General features: G+C 40.4%; 1 protein-coding gene across 1 annotated transcript; it reads right to left on the bottom strand.

The window, feature by feature from the left end:
- Positions 1-1,732: 1,732 nt before the first annotated feature.
- On the bottom strand, positions 1,733-21,070 carry gabrr3.L (gamma-aminobutyric acid (GABA) A receptor, rho 3 L homeolog). The gene is made up of 9 exons (XM_018245970.2): positions 20,547-21,070; positions 12,138-12,238; positions 10,633-10,700; positions 7,320-7,543; positions 4,507-4,589; positions 3,529-3,669; positions 2,665-2,817; positions 2,277-2,473; positions 1,733-2,119 (listed from the first exon to the last, which is right to left on the bottom strand). Exons 1-9 carry the CDS (start codon positions 20,732-20,734, stop codon positions 1,826-1,828), a joined length of 1,449 nt encoding a protein of 482 aa, XP_018101459.2. The 5' UTR covers positions 20,735-21,070; the 3' UTR covers positions 1,733-1,825.
- Positions 21,071-21,491: the final 421 nt, after the last annotated feature.

The raw sequence follows: 21,491 nt of genomic DNA, 5'->3' as shown, positions 1-21,491 counted from the left end.
AATAGTGTAATGATCTAAGATAAGGAAACCAGTCAACATCTGTCTTGCCAGTTTGGTATTCATACAATGACTCCAGTTTTAAAGTGGGTTGTTCACCTGTGAGTTAACTTTTAGTATGATGCAGTATTCTGAGACATTTTGCAATTGTTTTTTGTTTTTTTTATATAATTTGTGGTTTTTGAGGTATATAACTTTTTATTCAGCATTTTATTCAGGGTCCAAATAACTCTAGCAACCATGCACTGATTTGAACAATTGACTGGGATATGAATAGGAGAGGCCTGAATAGAAATAAAAAGTAATAAAAAGTAGCAATAACTATACATGTGTAGCCTTACAGAGCATTTGTTTTTTAGATGGGGTCAGTGACCCTCATTTGAAAACTGGAAAGAGCCAGAAGACAGCAAATAATTAAAAAACGATAAAAAAAAGAAATATTGAAGACCAATGGAAAAGTTGCTTTGAATCTGCCATTCTATAACATACGAAATGTTAACATAAAGGTGAGCCACCACATTCTAGGCACTTATCGTGTGTATCTTGTTCCTATGCTCATTTTACTGTAGTCTCACTCTAAAGCTGAGCAAATATACTAAGGTTTGGCAAGGTCTCCCATTGAGCTGATCTTTGACTTGACCACCCTCATTCTAGGACATTCTGGAGCATTGAAATATTACCTGATTATGGGTCCACGAGAGCAAGCAAGGCCGTTGTTCTATATCCTATCCCCAAGATCGTCTGGATCCCTATACAAGCAGGACATTGCTGGGCCAATGACTTGGGTTCCTTGCTTTGGCAATAGCTTATAGAGTTAAATGCAACAATTTATTTTAATGTGGGCAGCAATTTTACATCTCATTAGATGCCCGGGGATTAGATCCCCCAGTGTTTCTTGTTCATCTACTCATTAGGGCCCTAAAGGTTACATAGCTCAAGGATATATGAACCTTCTCCGTTGATGGACCCTGTGCCAGGGTAGATGTAACACAGGAGAAGCTCCTGGACCCTTATACAAAACACAACACCAGCCTGTATCCTCTGTGACTTGCATCAAGGTTTCATCAACATTTTCTCGAGGGTCCGACATTTTGTTGGGAAATTGTATCTGTCTTGTTACTTCCTATTCTAATAAAATATTTATTTTATTCAGGAGATATTCTTGACCTACTCTAAAGAGCATGTGGACCCATTATTAGGACTTGACCCCAGAGAGACACATTTTACAGCAATTTAGAGCACTTTACAGCCTTTGGGACTCAGACACCCTAGACATTGCTAAGTCACTAACAGCGCATTTCTCAACTATGCAGGAGTGCCAACCACTATAGCATTCTATAATATAATTAATAAAAATAAAAGAGAATTATGAACTGTAATAGGACTCTTTATCAAATTGCCTGTTACAGGTATGGGTATCCGTTATCCGGAAACCCATTATCCAGAAAGCTACAAATTACAGAATGGCCGTCTCCTATAGACTCCATTATAATGAAATAATCCACATTTTTGAAAATGATTTCCTTTACTCTGTAAAAATAAGTACCTTGTACTTGATCCTAACTAAAATATAATTAATCTTTATTGGAAGCAAAACCAGCTCTTTGGGTGTATTTAATGTTAACTTGATTTTCTAGTAGACAAATATACATAATACAGAAAGATCCACTATCTGGAAAACCCCAGGTCCCATACCTGTATAAATAAAAGAAATTGACTTTTTTTGGTGGCTCCATTGACCCTTTTGCATGAATGTTTATTATTCCTGTTTACAGGGAAAAAAAAATAAGATTGTATGTACATCTTGATATACAAGAGTCTATTATTTTTATAAGTACACGCCCCAGTAGAAAAAGTTAAACACTATATACACAGTGGGGAATATGATCCTGGAATAGGTGTCGATGACGTGGTTGTTCTCCAGGATTATTCTGCCAACGTTTCCCCTGATGGACTTCTTCCTCCTCATGCGCATGGCGTCTAAGGTGACCACGCTGGCGGCACGTCCCCGCGAGGAACTCTCCTCTGAGTGCACAGAAAAATTCAAATCTGCATCGCTGTCGTGGTAGCAGCCATCGAACGCCATGGCTTGTACCGCTTCGAGGTTCATCGTTGCTGAAGACTGAAAAGAAACGCAAAAAGGTTACAATGCTTTCAGCTGAATTGGTGGAATCTCAATCTGTTTGGGGAGCTTAGCTCAGTATATTTTGTTTAACAGAGCCTTCCTTCTAGAACTATGAACACTACAGATCTTGATTCCCTCTCCAAAAAAAACCCACCTTCCCTCTGCGTTTGAGCTGCTTCCTTTCTTCAACGGTGGTTAGATAATTCACAGCGGCGTATTCGATGACGGAGAGGAAAACAAAAAGGAAACTGATCCACAAGTAGACGTCCACGGCTTTAACGTAAGACACCTGAGGCATTGAGGCACTCACTCCTGTGATGATGGTGGACATGGTCAGCACGGTGGTAATACCTGGCAAAGCATCAGAAGGTATAACGCCAAATTAACCTCAAAAGACAAACTCAGTTTGAATTATTTTGTGCCTTTCCAGAAGCTTCATGTAATCTACTTCTTGGCAGCAACTGTTCTTTTTTAGTTTTCACAAATGTATAGGGAGACATGAAGGACATTTGACCCCAATGGTCGTGGTAGTTGAGTCTTACCAAGTGATACTCGCGCTGGTACCGCTCTTCGGTCAATCCAAAAAGAAACCCAGGACAGCATGACCATGAGCATGGCAGGAAAGTAAGACTGAAGCAAAAAGAAGAAAATGTGCCGTCTTAGGATGAAATTGATGAATAGTCTGTTGTACCAACCTGCAGATACAGAATTGGTTGCAGTTAATTGATTTTTTGTATAATTTAAAGCAAATAACTAAATATCAGAGCAGTCTAAACATATTTGTTAATGGAGAACTAACCCTCCTCCACCTTTTAAACCACATAGGCCTAGCCTCAGCTCCATCAACCCAACTCCTCATAGCTGCCCCATTCCCATGGAGCAGCTATAAGGAAGCCATAGGCTCCATGGAAATGATTGCTGACCAGGAGCATACACTCTAAAACAGTGATCTCCAACCAGTGGCTTGGGAGCAACATGTTGCTCACCAACCTCTTGGATTTTGCCCCCACTGGCCACAAACCAGGTGCATATTTTTGAATTCCAGGCTTGGAGGCAAGTTTTGGTAGCATAAAAACCATGTGTAGTGCCAAACAGAGCCTCCTGTAGGATGTCAGTCAAATAGCCAAAACCCTCTGAAATCTCCAGGAAAAAAAATTGGATTTGGCTCACTGGTAAGAAAGGTTGGGACCCCTGCTCTAAAAGCCAGGACACGGTCTGCTTCCAGTGCCCATTCTCATGCCTTCTGATGGCCATCAAGTCTTCTGCTGTAATCTGCATTTGCCAAACAGGTATGTTGGTTAAATTTTCTTTACTGCACCACAAAAAAAGTAAAAAGATGTGTCTCTACTTTGTAATTGTAATATGCTCCCTACAGATAGATGGGTAGGTAGACGCTGGATTTTTACCTGTGCTGCTGTAAAAAGCCAGCCCATTGGATGCACTGAACTCTTCAATGAAGAACTGCGAGAGTGCGATGTGTTCATCGGTTTTCAGTGACTCGTTCCCCTGCTTCCAGTACAGCATTAGATCCTCTTCATTGTAAGCATCTTTAAAAGAAGAGCAGATCATTCATCAAGACTACATAGATGCCTCTACATGCTAGTGATGTGCGGATCAGGAAAAACTAAACCCACACCCGACCCTAACCCGTAAAACCTTTACCCACACCCAGTTCTAACCCACAATATTTTGCCATTGTAGGACCCGCACCCGACCGTACCCACAGCATCTTGCTCTTTACTCTACTTCTGTGTGCACCTCTGGATCCAAGAAAGGGAATCTTTGGGAGCTGTGTTGAGGTTTACTTCTCCAGTCTGACCCAACCCTAACCCACAATGGTCACCAGTACTAATATCCCCAACTACTCAGGGCATCACTTTAATGCCACTTGTTCCTGCTTCTACCAATGCCTATCATGGTCCAGTCTGACCCAACCCTAACCCACAATGGTTGGCCAAATTTGAACCCGACTAACCGGTGATCAACCCACAATTCACTACCCATACTAAACAGTGCTGGTGCCATCAGCCCCTGGGTCAATGCCGGGCCAAGTCAGCTGGGCACCCTAGATCAACCTGGCCGACCATGCCGCACCTCCTTTTTTTTTACTATTTTCCATTTCATATTTTACAGAGAGGACATGACAGCAAATGTCAGTGCAGCATAAGACCAACTTGTGTTGAAAAATGACCAAATGAGACTTCCAACAGCTATGATTTAGCAATGTTCTGGTGTCAATAAAGGGGCTGATATGTATAAGCGGGCAGCTTACCACCCTGTGCATTTACCAGTACTAATATCCCCAACTACTCAGGGCATCACTTTAATTCCACTTGTTCCTGCTTCTACCAATGCCTATCATGGTCACACATAGGGATGCTTACAGCTTTCCAGTTCGAGGGAACAGTTCTGTGTGTCCAGAGGAAACCTGCTGAAATCCATAAAGCACATGGCCGACACGGTTATCCTGCAACATGAAGTAAAAAAAAAAAATGTTGTATACAATGTTATTGTCCGTAGCACAATACCCATACAATTAAACCAATCATCCAAGCATGGCATGGCCAGCCAACACAAAGTCATTGTGACCTTTAATTCATTTCTGGTGAGAAGCAGAAGGACAAACAGGCTACCTGGATAGAGCTGATGCTTAGTCAACCTTTATAGAGACTGCTGGGACACATATGAAGACAAAGTAATGAAGAGCATATATCACCCTCTGCCCTATCAAAGACTGGCTCTGTTTTTCACTTTTTCCCCCTGTTCTCAGTTTGCCTCTACACTGGAAGATCTGGAAGGATAGATCTTTATATTATTACATAAATACTTGAAGTGCTTCATACATCTTTAGATGTAGATAGCCATCAAGATTCCAGAAAGATTCACCGGCACTCTGTAGTTATGCCCCTGGTGTAGAAATCGAGAGAAAAACACTGCTTGCAATTGCAATGACATTTCTAAATAACTTTAAAATCACTGAGAAAAACTGCATACAATTACAGTCTCTTCTATAAAGGGTTTCTGTACACTTTCACATGTACAAAAGTTCTGGGGGGCCATGGCACCCCTGGTTCCGATGCCTATGACAACAACTGTGTCCGTATGTGAATCACTAATACCAGCAGGTACAGAAACTAAAATTGATGACACCAGAAAGGTATTGAATGGGAATAGAGCAATTGTACATGTGAAAGTAGACTGAAGCATTATGGACACGGAATATTATACATAGAGCAGGAGGGTGGGCAAAACCAATGGGTGTGAGACTGAAAAGGTGGGATTTTTTCTATGGAACAGATTAAATACATTTGCAGACATTCACAGAGGAATGGAATTAGTTTAATTAGCAGATTGTCCCTTCCATCAGCAACAATTAATATCAATTATCATTTCTATATAATGCTCTTAGTAGAAACACCACTGAAATAACTGTCCTTTATGCCGGGCTGGAGTGTATGGGAGGACACAGACACGCACTTATCTGCAAGAAAGCTCAGTATTTATTAGTCAGGGGATGTCAAGCTGTTGTTTATCAAAGAGGGAAAAAAGAAATGGGAATTGGACATCTGGTCCATTACTCTGTAAGGATATACTATTTAAAAATAATAAGCTGACTTCCCCTTTGTCGGGGGGCTGCAGTAAGATTAGAAAAAGGATTTTAATGGCAGGGCTCATGGGCGCTGTGGGTAAGCTGAGGATAATATGCAGATAAAGCATGAATATTAATAGAAATCTTTGTCATTTTATATGCCAGAGCCCTTCTAGATGTCATTACCAGAGCACTAGGGCAGATTTATGGTTTGCCAGGACCTGGCCTTTGCTTCCTCCATTAATCTGTTCTACATGTGACTGAAGCGCTACAACTGCTCCCAGGTTTGTATGGCTCAATTCTGGATTATTAAGGACAATAAGGGCTCATTTATGAATCTACGGTGCAGGATTTTAGCCTAATTGCTGGCATTTTCTAAATAGTTCGTGCCACAACTTGCGTGTGATTTGCTAGGACAGATATTGGACCTGTAATCCAGAATGTTTGGGTCCTGTAATCCAGAATGCTCGGGGCCTGGGGTTTTCCGAAGGAAGTTTGACTCAGAGCCACCTTATTTATAAATAAAGATTATCCTACATCATTATCTGCGGCTTCCACTGACCCACATACATTTTGTTAATCTCTGCTTTATCCCTATACCTGAGCGTCCAGCACCAACGATTCTATGTTTCCAGGTTAATGTTTATTCTGTGCCACTAACCATGACCCCTTAAAACTGAAATAGAAGCTAAAATAGACCATTTAACCTACATGCATACATTATATAACACTGATATTTTAGTTAGTTGTTAAAGGGGTGGTTCACCTTAGTATAATGCAGATATGTGATATTTTTTTTTTATTATTTATGCGTTATTTAGCTTTTTATTCAACAGCAAATGGTTGCTAGGATCTAAACTACCCTAGTAACCATACATTAATTGGGATGAGACTGGAATATGAATAGGAGAGGAACTGATTAGAAAGATGAGTAATAAAAATAACAATAAATGTGTAGCCTTACAGAGCATTCGTTTTTAAATGGGATCAGTGACCCCCATTTGAAAGCTGGAAAGAGTCAGAAGAAGAAGGCAAATAATTAAAAAACTATTAAAAGAAAAAGAGAAAACAAAGGCCAATGGAAAAGTTGCTTAGAATTAGTCATTCTATAACATACTAAGGGGCAGATTTATCAAGGGTCGAATTTCGAATTTGAAAAACTTTGAAATTCGAATTCAAAAAGATCAAACTAAATTAAATCTATGTTTTTTTTATAGGTCCGTTTTCGATCTAATTAGAATCGTACGAATCGAAGTAATAGCGCATTTGAATTGTACGATTCAAAGTTTTTCCCCAAAAAAACCTTGGATTTTTTCAAAGTCCAACAATTGACTCCACATAGGTTCTAGGAGGTCCCCCATAGGCTAAAACAGCAATTCGTCGGGTTTTAGATGGCCAATGGTCAAAAGAGACAGTACATGATAAATTTCGTATTTTCTAATTTTTTTCAAATTGTAATCGAATTTGGACTATTCCCTAATCAAAGTACATAAAAATTAGCTCGAAATTCAAATTTTTTAAACTTAAATTTTCACTTCGACCTTTGATAAATCGGCCCCTAAAAGTTAACCACCCCTTTAAGCTAATAGAGTATACAACACATCTTACCTTAGACTGAACAAGACGTTGCCATCAGGATAAACCCGCAACATAATGTTCTCCATCGTTGTATCATGGATAAAGGAACGTTTGGAATGAACAAAGAATACGTCGGGAACCCAAATCTTCTTAATCAGCCGCCCATCAAATGTCATGCTTCTGTTATTGGTACTTTGGAAGGAGAGGCGCTCGTCTTTCCAGTAATGCCTGAGGTAGAACGTCATGGTGAAATCCTTGGGCAGAAGAAATGAAGATGAGAGAATATTAGTTAGGGGTCAGTGCTGCCCCCCATCCTCTCCACCGTTCAACAATCCCTAACAAATAACCCTGTACTCTGGATCACACACATATTCATGTAGAAGGTCCTAACAACAGACCTTGCATGAGAGAAGCCAGCTATCATGTAAGGCATCAGACAGCTCCAACTTTATAACCGTATAAAAAAGTCAGCTCTGTGGTCCAGAGCTTCTGATAAAAAACCATGTAAGACATAAAAGTTACTATTATAAAAGAGAAACTATTATTCCCAATAGGCTCAAGATAAGTCTTGATACACCCAAACAAAATAGTTTTTTCATGCTTTTTTTTTAAATGTACAGAATATTAAGCCATAAACACTCTCAAAGGCTCTCTGAAGACTCGGCCATACTACTGCTTCTACGTTAATTTTTATGTGTTGATGGTGGACTTTTTTTCTGTTTTCTGTCTAAATCAGTGATCCCCAACCAGTGGCTCATGTGCAACATGTTTCTCACCAACCCATTGGCTGTTGCTCCCAGTGGCCCCAAAGCAGGTGCTTATTTTTCAATTCTAGGCAAGTTTTGGTTGTATAATAACCCGGACTTCTGCCAAACAGAGCCTCCTGTAGTCTGCCAGTCCATATAGAGGGTATCAAATAGCCAGTGAGAGTGCTTATTTGGCAACTATTTTCATGCTTGTGTTGCTCCCCAACTCTCTTTACATCTGAATGTAGCTCATGGGTAAAAAAGGACCCCCCCCCGGTCTGGATGATAGGACTATGAATGGAAGAGCCTGGATAGTGCAGGTAATTGGTGCATGATATACTATTAGAGACCTGACCATATCATGTACTACTTTCAAGTCCAAATACTTCATGTTAGTACCAGGTCCAACTCTATTGCAACTGCAGTCGCAACTACAGAAACAATCTGCCTCCCAGTGATGCTTCCTATAATTGAAACACTAAGGGCCTCCTTTTTATGCCATTTTTTAGGGTTGCACAGAATCTATTCTATTTTGGATTAGGCCAAACCCCCGAATCCTTTGTGAAAGATTCGGGCCGAATACCGAATCTAATCCTAATTTGCAATTAGGGGTGGGAAGGGGAAAACATTTTTATTGTTTTGTGATAAAAAGTCATGCGGTTTCCCTTCCATATTTGCATATGCGAATTAGGATTCCGATTCAGTTCCGATTCAGAATCCTGCTGAAAAAGGCCAAATCCTGGCCGAATCCCGAACTGGATCCTGGATTCGGTGCATCCCTATATATTAATTTCAAGTTCAAAAACTTCATGTTAGTACCAGGTCCAACTCTATTGCGACTGCAGCCGCAACTACAGCAACAATCTGTCTCCCAGTGATGCGTCCTATAATCAAAACACTAAGGGGCATATTTATTATGCTTTTTATAACAAAATTCACAAAAAAAAGTGTAAAAAGCTGTGCAAAATAGATGGCGAATTTATCAAGGTGTGTGGAATTTTACGCCATGCGAATGCCGCTGTTATTTTACACTGCTTTATGCCAGTTTTTATGCTATCTTTTAGGGATGCACCGAATCCTCTATTTTGGATTAGGCCGAACCGCCGAATCGTTCGTGAAAGATTCAGCCGAATACCGAACCAAATCCTAATTTGCATATGCAAATTAGGGGTGGGAAGGGAAAACATTTTTTACTTCCTTGTTTTGTGACAAATGTGATTTCCCTCCCTGTCCCTAATTTGAATATGCAAATTAGGATTCGGTTTGGCCAGGCAGAAGGATTCAGCCGAATCCAATCCTGCTGAAAAAGGCCGTATCCTGAATCGAATCCTGGATTCGGTGCATCCCTACCATTTTTTACACGGCGAAGCCTGGCAATGTGTGGTGCATTATCCTGCTGTTCTTTATGTATGCTCCTAACATTATTTATCAACATTACAGCCCACTCCCTGGGGGTGCCATTTGGTAGCCCCTATGTGGATTTGCAGCCTACAGGAGGCTCTGTTTGGCAGTAAACCAGATTGGTTTACAACCAAAACTTGCCTCCAAGCCTGGAAGTAAAAAAAAAACACTTGCTTTGAGGCCACTTGGAAAAACATCCATCTGAGCCACTGGTTGGGGATGACTGGTCTATGGCTTTTTACAGAAGCCCCTCTGGCATTTGCCAGAATCCACAAATTGTCAGTGTGGGCTTGGGCTGAGTGACACCTTGGGTATTATTCCTATTCATAAAGCCCTTACAGTACTAATACAATTGGTTGTGTCTTGGTTATCACATGTCAGTAAAGAAACATAGAATGGACATCACTCTAGTCTATTTTCTTGAATATTTCCAAAATTCATGGCTCAGGACTAGTGATGTGTGGGTTTACCCGAAACCTGAGATGACTTACAGGTTGAACACCGGTTGGGCCGGTTAGGGTTAAATTTGGCTAACCATTGTGGATAAGGTTTGGGTGTGGGTCAGACAAGGGGAAATACACTTCTCTATTCCTGGAGATTCCCAAAGGTGCTCACAGAACTAGCATACAGAGCGGGGAAACGTGGGTATGGGTTGGGTGAGGGTCCAACAAAGGCAACATTTAGGGTCAGATGATGGTTGAGTTTTTCCTGACCCGCGCATCACTACTCAGGATTATGTCTAAGCTATCCCAAGGCTGAAGATTTATGAGGAAGAATTGTCTGTACTATTGATATATAGGATGCTGGTTTGTGTGGTTTATTTCCTCACTAATGACTCAGATTAATATAAGGGTGTCTTGACAGGACCACTAAATAATCAACAAAAGCAGGAGTTCTACCTGGCACCACTATTCACTGTGAATGTACCCTGGTATAAAGATTATTACTAGTGATGGGCGAATTTTTATTGTTTAGAGAAAAATTTGCGAAATGTTGAAAAATTACAAACTCAAATTTTGACGACTGTCAATGGGCGTCCGAATAGTGTTGGCACGCGACAGTTTTGAAGCAATCGACTTTTCTGCCGCGCGTCCAATTTTTTTTTATAGACGCCGGCGGTGAAAAGCCTGCCGAATTTCGCCATCACTAATTATTACCAACTGTTACAGACATTTTGGTAGTGTTCCCCAACTTACCATATCCACCTCTGAAATGCTGTCTATACTTTCAATCTGCACATCAATGCCCACAGGAATGGCTGAACCTGAACAAGCAGAACAGAAATGGCATTTAACAAACACAGCTAGACCCCTGCATCAAATTCACCATTTTTCACTCGATTTAGTCTCTAAAAGGTTAAATGAATAATTGTAATTAATAGAAATTGTAATAATTGTAATAATAGAAAGGCTGTCTCCCATAGACTCCATTTTCTCCAATTAAAGGAATAGTTCAGTGTGAAAATAAAAACTGGATAAATACATAGGCTGTGCAAAATAAAAAATGTTTCTAATATAGTTAGTTAGCCAAAAATGTAATATATAAAGACTGGAGTGAACAGATGTCTAATAAAACGGCCAGAATCCAACTTCCTGCTTTTCAGCTCTATAACTCTGAGTTAGTCAGCGACTTGAAGGGGGGCCACATGGTACATTTCTGTTCAGTGAGTTTGTAATTGATCCTCAGCATTCAGCTCAGATTCAAAAGCAACAGATATGACCCATGTGGCCCCCCTTCAAGTCTCTGATTGGTTACTGCCTGGTAACCAGGGTAACCAGTCAGTGTAAACCAAGAGAGCTGAAAAGCAGGAAGTAGTGATCTGACTGACATAATATAAATCAAATCACTCCAGACTTTATACATTACATTTTTGGCTAACTAACAGTTTTTATTTTTACACTGAACAATTCCTTTAATACATTTTTTTAAAAATGATTTCCTTTTTCTCTGTAATAATAAAACAGTAACTTGTACTTGATCCCAACTAAGATATAATTAATCCTTATTGGAAGCAAAACCAGCCTATTGGGTTTATTTAATGTTCCCATGATTTTCTAGTAGACTTAAGGTATGACTATGAAAATTACAGAAATAATGATTATCCAGAAAACCCCAGGACCTGAGCAGTCTGGATAACAGGTCCCATACCTGTAATTAGGTCTTAACATACAGTAAAGCTACCTGTTGCTATTTGCTATTCATTTAGCCCATTCTTTCTTCACTTTATTTCTCAGGGGACCCAGATTACCACTGGCCAAACGCAATATCTATGGGTATTTACAGACTGAAGGAGGAGACTGGGCAGGTTGCTCTGGGCAGTGGCGTAACTACCAGGGGTGCAGGGGGTGTGATCGCACCGGGCTCCGCACCCCCTTGGGGCCCACCGGAGCCTCAATAATGGTTATCGCAGGAGGCTGGGTAGGGGCAAATATTACAGCTTGCACGATTCATAGGGGGGAGAGCCCAACAGGGGGGCCCAGGTGCACATGCTGTACCAGGGCCCACCGGTGAGTAGTTATGCCACTGGCTCTGGGGTTCGTTAGGAGCAATACTGAGTTCTTTAGAGAGGCAATGTGTGTGTTAAAATCAATTGGACTGGGATTTGTGATATTACTCTAATAATTTTCTACCACATTAGCCCTCAGAAGAGACACTGTCCATTTCCAGTGTGTGCGATCATGAACTTTGAAATCAGCCTTACCTCCAAATCCGGGTCTCATTGCAAAATCGTGGTCATCAATGCGCAGGAGTTGCTCCGATTTCACCTGACGCACTTTGGTGCTGTCTATTCTTCTCATTTTGCTAAACAAAATATACAAACTTCATTTAAATGGAGTTGGGGTGTGGAGTTCTGTAATAAAGCAAGCCGAGAACTTTCCTTAAGGTTGCAGGTCATAAATGGTTGATATTGTATATTCCTATGACTCTGCTGCACACACTGGCATTCAATGGGCTGGACTGGCATTCAAAATAGGCCCTGGCATTTAAAGTGCTCAGAGGTCCAAACAGCCCCCCACCAACCCACTAAATAGTGACTGTCTATGGCAGGAATCACTAGCCTTTTTTACCCGCGAGCCACATTCAAACGTAAAAAGAGTTGGGGAGCAAACAGCGGCGTAACTATCGGGGGAGCAAGGGGTGCGATTGGGCAAGGGCCCGCACCCCCTCAGGGCCCCCCAGCAGCTCGCGCGTCACTGGATTCCGGCTGAAAATAGCGTACGGAGGGGGGCCTGGCTGCACTTGCGTTTCTGGGAGCAACACATGAAAAATGTCCCTGGGTTACCGAATAAGGTCTGTGATTGGCCATTTGGTTGCCCCTGAGGATTGGCAGCCTACAGGAGGCTCTGTTTGGCAGTACACCAAGATTTTTTACCACCAAAACTTGCCTCCAAGCCAGAAATTAAAACATAAGCTTCTTTGAGGCCACTCTGAGCAACATCGAACAGGTTGGTGAGCAACATGTTACTCATGAGTAGAGTTGCCACTTGGCCGGTAAAAATTATGGTTGATCCCAATGTTATTAATAGGGAAAAAAGATAAATATATAGGAAGGCCGGTATTTTTTTCAGAAAAGGTGGCAACCCTACTCATGAGCCATATCACTGGTCCATGGCTTCTTACAGAAGCCCCTCTGGCATTTGCCAGAATCCACAAATTGTCAGTCTGGGCCTGGGCCTGGCACCTTGGATACTATTCCTATTCATAAAGCCCTTTACAGTACTAATACAATGTGACCTTGGTTGTGTCTTGGTTATCACGTCACTGATGAGCATAGAATGGACATCACTCTAGTCTATTTGCTTGCATATTTCCAAAATTCATGGCTCAGGACTAGTAATGTATGGGTTGACCTGAAACCCGAGATGACATGCAGGTTGAACACTGGTTGGGCAGGTTTGGGTTGAAATTTGGCCAACCATTGTGGGTTATGTTTGGGTGCATGCAGACAGGAGGAAATACACTTCTCCTCTATTCCTGGAGATTCCCTGTTTTGGAACCAAGAAGTAGCAAACAGAGCAGAAAGACGTGGGTACATGTTGGTTGAGGGTCCTACAATGGCAAAATTTTGCAGGTAAGGTTCAGATGATGGTTGAGTTTTTCCTGACCCACGCATCACTACCCAGGACTATGTTTAAGCTATCCCAAGGCTGAAGAATTATGCAGCATAGAGAAAGTATTGCCTGTATAATTCATATATAAGATGCTGGTTTGTATGGTTTATTTCCTCACTAATGGTTAATATAGAGAGTCTTTACCCTGCAATAAATTAATATAAATATACACTTGCAAAGATTAAGGGGATGAGTTGTCAATTGTGTAGTTAATGACTCCAAACCATGAAAAATTTGATATTTATTAAATGGAAAAACAATGAAAAATTCTGATTATTCTGATTAAAAAAAATGTCATCTAAAAGCTGGCAAATTCATGTAGAAGTCTAGGGGATCTATCCTTAGCAAATTGTTAAATCTTTCTTTACTTTCAGGTTGAGAAAACAAAGATTTTGAGGTTTTCGGATTCTTTTTTATTTGTGCTTTTTTATTTGGATCTTTTAATAAATAAGTAGACATTCCTGCTTTTTAAAAATGTAGATATAGTCGAGGTTGAAAAAAAACCTCTAAAATAACAAAAAATTTAATTTTGTTAAATTGGACGTGCTACATGTTGAAACATAGGAGAAAGGTGTTCGCTATCCTGTAGAGCTTACAATCAAGTGACATAAACCTCCTAACTGGATTTTATTAGTGTGCTTTTAGATGACATTTGTAAGAAATTTCTGGAGTTACTAGACCTGCAGCAATGTTGGCCTCTGTTATTTGAAGCATTAGACTCGACCTGAAATCCTAATCTTAATTTGCATATGCAAATTAGGGACCAGAAGGGAAAAAGAGACATTGTTTTACTTCCTTGTTTTTTGACGGAAAGTCACTTGATTTTAAGGATTCGTATTCAGTTCGGCCAGGCATGAGGATTCGGCTGAAAAAGGCCAAATCCTGGCCTAATAACAAACTGAGTGTTGGATTCGGTGCATCTAAAATTAGCCCCCTAATTTCAAGGGTTTCATACGTCACACAGAGGTGCAGTACCTGGAGACCAGGCATAACCCCTATATGAAAATGAGCCCCGTTGTATATTATTAACAGAACTGGTTTTTGTCCAGGATTCGGTTCCGGATTCTGCCTTTTTCAGCAGGATTCGGATTTTGCCAAATCCTTGTGCCTGGCCCAACCGAATCTGAATCCTAATTTGCATATGTAAATTAGGGGTGGGTAGGGAAATCATGTGACTTTTCATCACAAAAGAAGAATTTTTTTCCACTTTTTCTTTCCTGCCCCTAATTTGCATTTGCAAATAGGATTCAGATTCGGTTCGGTATTCGGCCGAATCTTTCACCAAGGATTCGGGGATTCGGCCGAATCCCAAATAGTGGATTTGGTGCATCCCTAAAAGGAATGGGGGCACAATGTAAGATGAAGAAAGCAGAGGACCCCATCTTAATGGGCAAAATATATACATATTAGAGTCAGAGCTCTTCAACTGCTTTATGCCCCCCACCAAACACTTATTAGATTTTATTTATAGCGCCAACCTATTCAGCAGCGCCTCTCAGATATTACACATCATTGGCTGCCCCACTGCCCTGAAAAAGTACAGTAGCCGAATCTTCCATGTGCTGGGGGGGGGGAGTGATGGTTCATTGTTTATTGAATAAATGGACCAAGGGAAATAATCTCTCTCTCATGTACTTCAGCTTAATGCCTCAAAATCTTCTTTGGCAGTGAACACAGACAAATGGGTTTGGAGAGGATAGTGGTGGTGGGGGGGGAGTTCCTTTCTGGGCCCAGGGGAAATTGTAGGTTAATAACATTTTCGCTAAGGATTCTTTTAAACATCCCCCCCCTCCCTTCCACTTCTTAGTACCATCTGTCTTTGATTCATACTGGGCACAGTGGGCCGTGCAGCTTACTATCAAATATCCATTTACTGAAATAGGTGGTAAATATAGATAAGAACGGGTAAGGGATCCATTATATGGAAACTAGTCATCCAGAAAGCTCTGATATATGGGAAACCGCGGGTCCTAAGTGTTCCAATAATATGCTTTTTGGACACACGTTCATTTAGGGTCATACTACATGTACTACAATAATAATAATAATAATAATTTTGGAGGCCACTTGGGTTGGCCTCATTCAGCAGACCTACGCCTGACCTATATTCAGTACCTGGCTGCTGACACTTGAACTACAACTGTCGCACAGATATACAGGTAGGGATTAGGAGATTAGGAGATACAGGTCAGGAAGGGACAGTGGGAGAATAATAAAGCTCTGTGATACTGGCAGGTAAATCAATCTCTACCTTTATAGTTGAGCTCCTGCTCTTCCCTGACCTGCAGCGACCGACTTGTTATGACTCCTCCATCGGGTTATGCTGGAAAATATAGTTGAACAGCTGGAGGGCTGCAAGATGGACATCTCCATTAGAGTCAATGGACAAGCATGTGGGGTGACATCAGGTCTCGCTGGAAGTCTTCTAATCCATAGAAATAACCCTTAATCCATTCTAGTTTGACATTTATTCAGATCTTCAGACCAGTGCCTGTGCATATTTGGAATTATCCCCGACCACAGGGGAAAGTGGTGACTACAAAGGCCATAGGCAGCAGCTACTAAATGGGCGTCGGTTTCTAGCCCACAGCATGCCACCTTAAAGGGGTGGTTCACCTCCAAAAACCTTTTTCAGTTCAGTTGGGTTCAGATACTTCACCAGAAATAAAGACTTTTTCCAATCACTTTCTATTTTCTACGTTTGACCGTTTTTGTAATACTGAAGTGTAAAGTTTGATTTTTCACTTTCTAAAGCAGCTGGGGGGGGGTCGCCGACCCTGTAAACTGCTCTAAATTGATACATTTCTTACCCCTTTAACGGGGTATTCTATAACATACAAAAAGTTACCTTTTTGTATGTTATAGAATATCCAATTCTATGTCTTCATTATTTTTTTTTTATAGTTTTTTTCATTTATTTGCCTTCTTCTTCTTCTAAGCCTTTTGAGCATTCTTCTAAAAAAACAAATTCTGTGTAAAGCTACAAATGTATTGTTATTGCTACTTTTTATTACTCATCTTTCTATTCAGGCCTCTCCTATTCATAGTCCAGTCTCTTGTTCAAATCAGTGCATGGTTGCTAGGGTAATTTGGACCCTAGCAACAGCATTGCTGAAATAGCACACTGAAGAGCTGCTGAATGAAAAGCTAAATAACTCAAAAGCCAATGCAAATTGTCTCAGAATATCACTCTCTACATCATACTAAAGTTAATTTAAAGGCAAACATCCCCTTTAATAATGGTCCCCCCAGGGTCTGTTCCAGAACAGTGTCACAAAACAAAAAGGAAAGATCTGTTGGAAGGCTGCATTCAGCATCTCTACACCAAGGGCAGATTTATCAAAGGTCGAAATTAGAATAAAAAAAGGCCAAGTGAAATTTATTAAAAAAAAAAATAATATATATTAAAAAAAAATCTCATTTTTTAACTTCAGGTGAATAGGCTATATTCGATCATTCGATTCGAATTCGGATTGTATTCGATCAAATTCGCATTGAAGTATTTTCCAAAAACCTTATATTTTTCAAAGTTCACCAAATGACTCCAAATGGGTTCAAGGAGGTCCCCCATAAGCTAAAACAGCAATTTGGCAGGTTTTAGACAGTACATGATAATTTCGATATTCGAATTTTCAAAAAATTTTTCAAATTCAATTTGAATTTGGGCTATTCCCTAGTCGAAGTACACTAAAATTTAAAGAATTTGAATTTTCACTTCGACCCTTGATAAATCTTCCCCCAAATAAAAATACATTATATTCCTATGCTTCCCTTAATATGGGGGAAAACTGGTCCAGTAACCCTTGGCAACAAGACATTAAAGTGAGCACGTGGGTTTTAATGAAGCCGTAGGCCTGAGCACACACATATATATATATATTTATATAAATGCAGCATACAAAGGAATGAGTGAATATATAATCCATGATCTGTAGAGACCAGGGATTTACCCTATAATCGGTGACCCAGCTAGTCTTAGCTCTTCTGGCAGATTAATTAATAGTGAAATCTAGCATTTTCTTTTGAATAAGTCTGTCGTAACAGATTTATATTGATATATAGACAGTGTACAGGCTTTCGCCAAATACTCAACCAAATCCAAACTCTAATTTGCTTATTAATAGTTAAAAGCAAAATTGCATAATCTGTAAAAAAAGATAACTCGCCATCTGATAACAAGCAGACCCTATGGTTGTAGGGGATTCTGGGGGATGGGGAGCCCAGAAGATGAGGGTCTGTTTCCTCAATAGTAAAGAAATCCCCCCTTCCCAGGTGATCTTCTACCTGTGGGTGGTGCAAGTGGGCGGAGCCAGGTAAGGGTTGCTGCGCTCAACTGCTTCCAATCCTGATTAGTGCCCCCTCACCTTGTACTTTAAGGGCAGAGACACACGCGAAGATTCGGGGAGATTTAGTCGCCCGGGAACAAATCTCCCCAAACTGCCTTCCTGCCGGCAAGAATGTAAATTTTAACACGAGCAGCAATTTTTTTATACATGCGACTATTTTGTCCAAATGCATTAAAGTCAATAGAGATCTGAATAATTCGGACTTGCGTCGATTTGACACGAGCGACAATTTATATGCGTGTGACTATTTTGTCCCAGTGCATTAAAGTCAATGGGCGTACGAATAATTCTGACGCAAAACTAATTTTATGTGTGCTCCAATTTTTTGATGTGTTCCAATTTTTTTTTGACGCAGCAGATTTTTTTTACCGGCGAATCGTCGCCGCAGTTTCGCTAATTAATTTTCTTGCAGAGAAACACGGAAATTCTACGCAAATTCAAGTCTGGCGAATTTATCCGCTTCATCACTAGTATACAGATATAGGACCTGTTATGCAGAATGCCTAGGACCTAGGAGTTTTCCGGATAACGGATCTTTCCGTAATTAAGTCTACTAGAAAAATCATTTTTAAATATTAAATGAGTCCATTAGGATTGTTTCGGATCAAGTACAAGGCACTATTTTATTATTATAGAAAAAAAGGAAATCGTTATTACAAACCTGAATTATTTGAATAAAATCGAGCGTATGGGAGACGGCCTTTCCTTAATTCGGAACTTTCTAGATAACGGGTGTCTGGATAACAAATCCTATACCTGTATAAATATGCAGGGAAGGAAAGCCCTCCACTCAAGTATTATCAGAAGTAAAATTAGGGAATATCCACTAGTTGTGTCACATCAGTTATTGTTGGGCTAAGGAAGAACTGCAACTCCCTGAGCCCCCAACACTTTTCTCATACTGACACACTGCTGACTTATTCTGATTATATCTGGTCTCTCACTTCAAGTTACACTCTGAAATACTCTCCAGTACCAGTTTTCTAATAAGCCCCTTTTCAATTTAACTCTCTCTACTATGCAGGCTGTTGTCTGGTTTCTAGGGAGAGTCGTCCTAACAACCAGCAGCAGAGCTGCAATACAAGATGAGACATACGAATGCAGCTTGCAGTTGTGCTTATTGCGCAGTACTAGTACAGGTATGGGACCTGTTATTCAGAATGCTATTCCGGATAACGGATATTTCCGTAATTTGGGTCTTCATGCCTTAAGTCTACTAGAAATTCAAGTAAACATGAAATAAACCCAATAGGCTGGTTTTGCTTCCATTAAGGATTAATTATATCTTAGTTGGGATCAAGTACAAGCTACTGTTTTATTATTACAGAGAAAAAGGAAATCATTTTTAAAGATTTGGATTTTTTGGATAAAATGGAGTCTATGGGAGACAGCCATTCCGTAATTCAGAGCTTTCTGGATATCGGGTTTCCGGATAAGGGATCCTATACCTGTACTAGTGTCCAAATCTGTGGAGAGCAGAGGTGTATGCCAATACCCCCTCCAAAAAAGCAAAGGCTAGCTCATAATAAAAGCAGATTTTATAAACAGGAACATACAGATTTGGTTGAAATAAAAAAATGTTCTTAAAGGGGTAGGTCACCAATTTTAGTATGTTATAGAATGACGAATTCTAAGCAACTCTTCAATTTGCCTTCATATTTTCTTTTTTATAGTTTTTTTAAATTATTTGTCATCTTCTTCTGACTCTTTCCATCTTTCAAATGGGGGTCACTGACCCCATCTAAAAAACAAATGCTCTGAAAGGCTACACATGTATGGTTATTGCTACTTTTTATTACTCATCTTTCTATTCCGGCTTCTCCTTTCATATTTAATTTTCTTATTCAAAGCACTGCATGGTTGCTAGGGTAATTTGGACCCTAACAACCAGATTTCTGAAATTGCAAACTGGAGAGTTGCTGAATAAAACGCTAAATAACTCAAAAACCACAAATTATAAGAGGTGAAAACCAATTGCAAATGATCACAGATTATCACTCTCTACATACTCTCCATACTAAAAGTTAATTGAAATGTGAATGCCCCTTTCAATGAATGTGAGTGCTGGATGTTACGGTTAGATTTCTGCACTCCTTAATGAAGCGAATTTTTGTTCAATGGTGATACACTCTAGTGAAACTTTTTCCCATTCGCATACCTCCCCACTATCCTGTTTTTCTTGGGACAGTCCTGCTTTTGACTAGTATTGTTACTGAAATATCCCGACTTTCTCTTTAATCTCCTGCACTGAACAGCCGGAAAAAGATACAAAGTTTCTAACTTAATTGGCGTTTGGCAGAGAGCCCAGAATAGATACTTAGATACTTTTACAACTATATAAGATAAGCAGGTCTCTTGGGAGAACTCAGACTGACAACTTAAAGGGGCAATTCACCTTCATGATCAAAACTGTAATAACACATAAAAACCACAGAAATGTGTTCAAACTTTCATAACCTGCTAAATTTTGTAAAATGGACATGGTAATTAGGGGGCCACAAAAATGGGGTGCTCAATTTTTTTTGCTTTTTGTCCCTCTTTCTGTTTCCAAAGTGTTGGGAGGTATGCAGAGGCAAAGGAAGGTCCAGTTTGGTGCCAGTGGTATCAGTAGGACTTTCTATGGCTATTTTTGGCTTATTTAACATTCCTCACCTGGCATTCTTTCGGTTGTCTCTCATGGGTGCCGGGTGGCTGTGCTCTTCATCTTCTTGCTGAACGACTTGGTGAGGATGATGAAGGTGCTGAGGAGAATAAGGCTTTTGCCTTAGAGAATGGAACCCACTGAGCACAGCTCCTGGCCACAAACTGGTAAGCATCAGCAGTTTAATAATGACAGCCATAGCTTCCAGAATGTTTTGTCCCACTTAAAGAGCTGCCATGCCAAGTCCTGGTTATTGGGTCAGGCCATGCAAGAAGCAGGTAAACTGTGAGCCGCACATACTGCAGCCGGGTTCTAATCTAACACAATGAAATGCTCCGGAACCCACTCATGTCCTCAGATGAAACCCGACGGTATCAGAGCAATAAATCTTCAGCACTTGTATAAGAAACACCAGGTGTTCATCCTTGTCTTCCGCTTCTCTTCCTTCTGCGAATGTATGAAATGTCAGCACCACCCCCCTCCCAAAAAATATATTCTCTCAGGAAAACTCCATCATAGAATACAGCGATTTAATCTCCTTAATCCAACACACACACACCAGGGGGGGGGGAACAACTTTCAATACACAATGAAATCTGGTCTGTAGAGCTCATTTAATTCCAGCTCTGGATTTCAGGGCTTTGATTTCAGGGTTATATGGCCACCTAGTGTTCTACTTGTGTAATGCAGGCTAGGAATAAGGAACAAGAAAAACACAGCGTCTATCTATGTACTGGCAGCCTAATTTGTCCGCTGTGCGAGTTTGCAGATAACAGAAGGTACAGGGAGTCCCCGGACTTTTATATGAAGCCGGCTAGTAAAAGAGAATGGTCTCCTGTATAAAGGGGTATTGGTTAAAAATAGAGGATGAGGGGTTTAGTTACCCTTTGAAGGGCACCTGTTATTATCCCCAACCAAAGGTGGGGCTAGTAAAGCCTGCACTCCAGTACAGTAGT

This window comes from Xenopus laevis, chromosome 2L, assembly GCF_017654675.1.
Source record: "Xenopus laevis strain J_2021 chromosome 2L, Xenopus_laevis_v10.1, whole genome shotgun sequence".
In the NCBI taxonomy this organism is placed as follows: Eukaryota; Metazoa; Chordata; class Amphibia; order Anura; family Pipidae; genus Xenopus; species Xenopus laevis.
The sequence above is the reverse complement of the archived record's forward strand: the minus strand, read 5'-3'. Positions and strand labels throughout refer to the sequence as shown.

Bases quoted from the DNA above. Each gene is read 5' to 3' on its own strand.
- gabrr3.L (XM_018245970.2), bottom strand. From the start codon at position 20,734: ATGGCTGTCATTATTAAACTGCTGATGCTTACCAGTTTGTGGCCAGGA. The intron at 12,239-20,546 runs GTGAGGAATGTT...TATTTTGTTTAG, and splicing joins GACAACCGAAAGAATGCCAG to CAAAATGAGAAGAATAGACA. The intron at 3,670-4,506 runs GTAAGCATCCCT...CTTCTTTTAAAG, and splicing joins TTCCCTCGAACTGGAAAGCT to ATGCTTACAATGAAGAGGAT.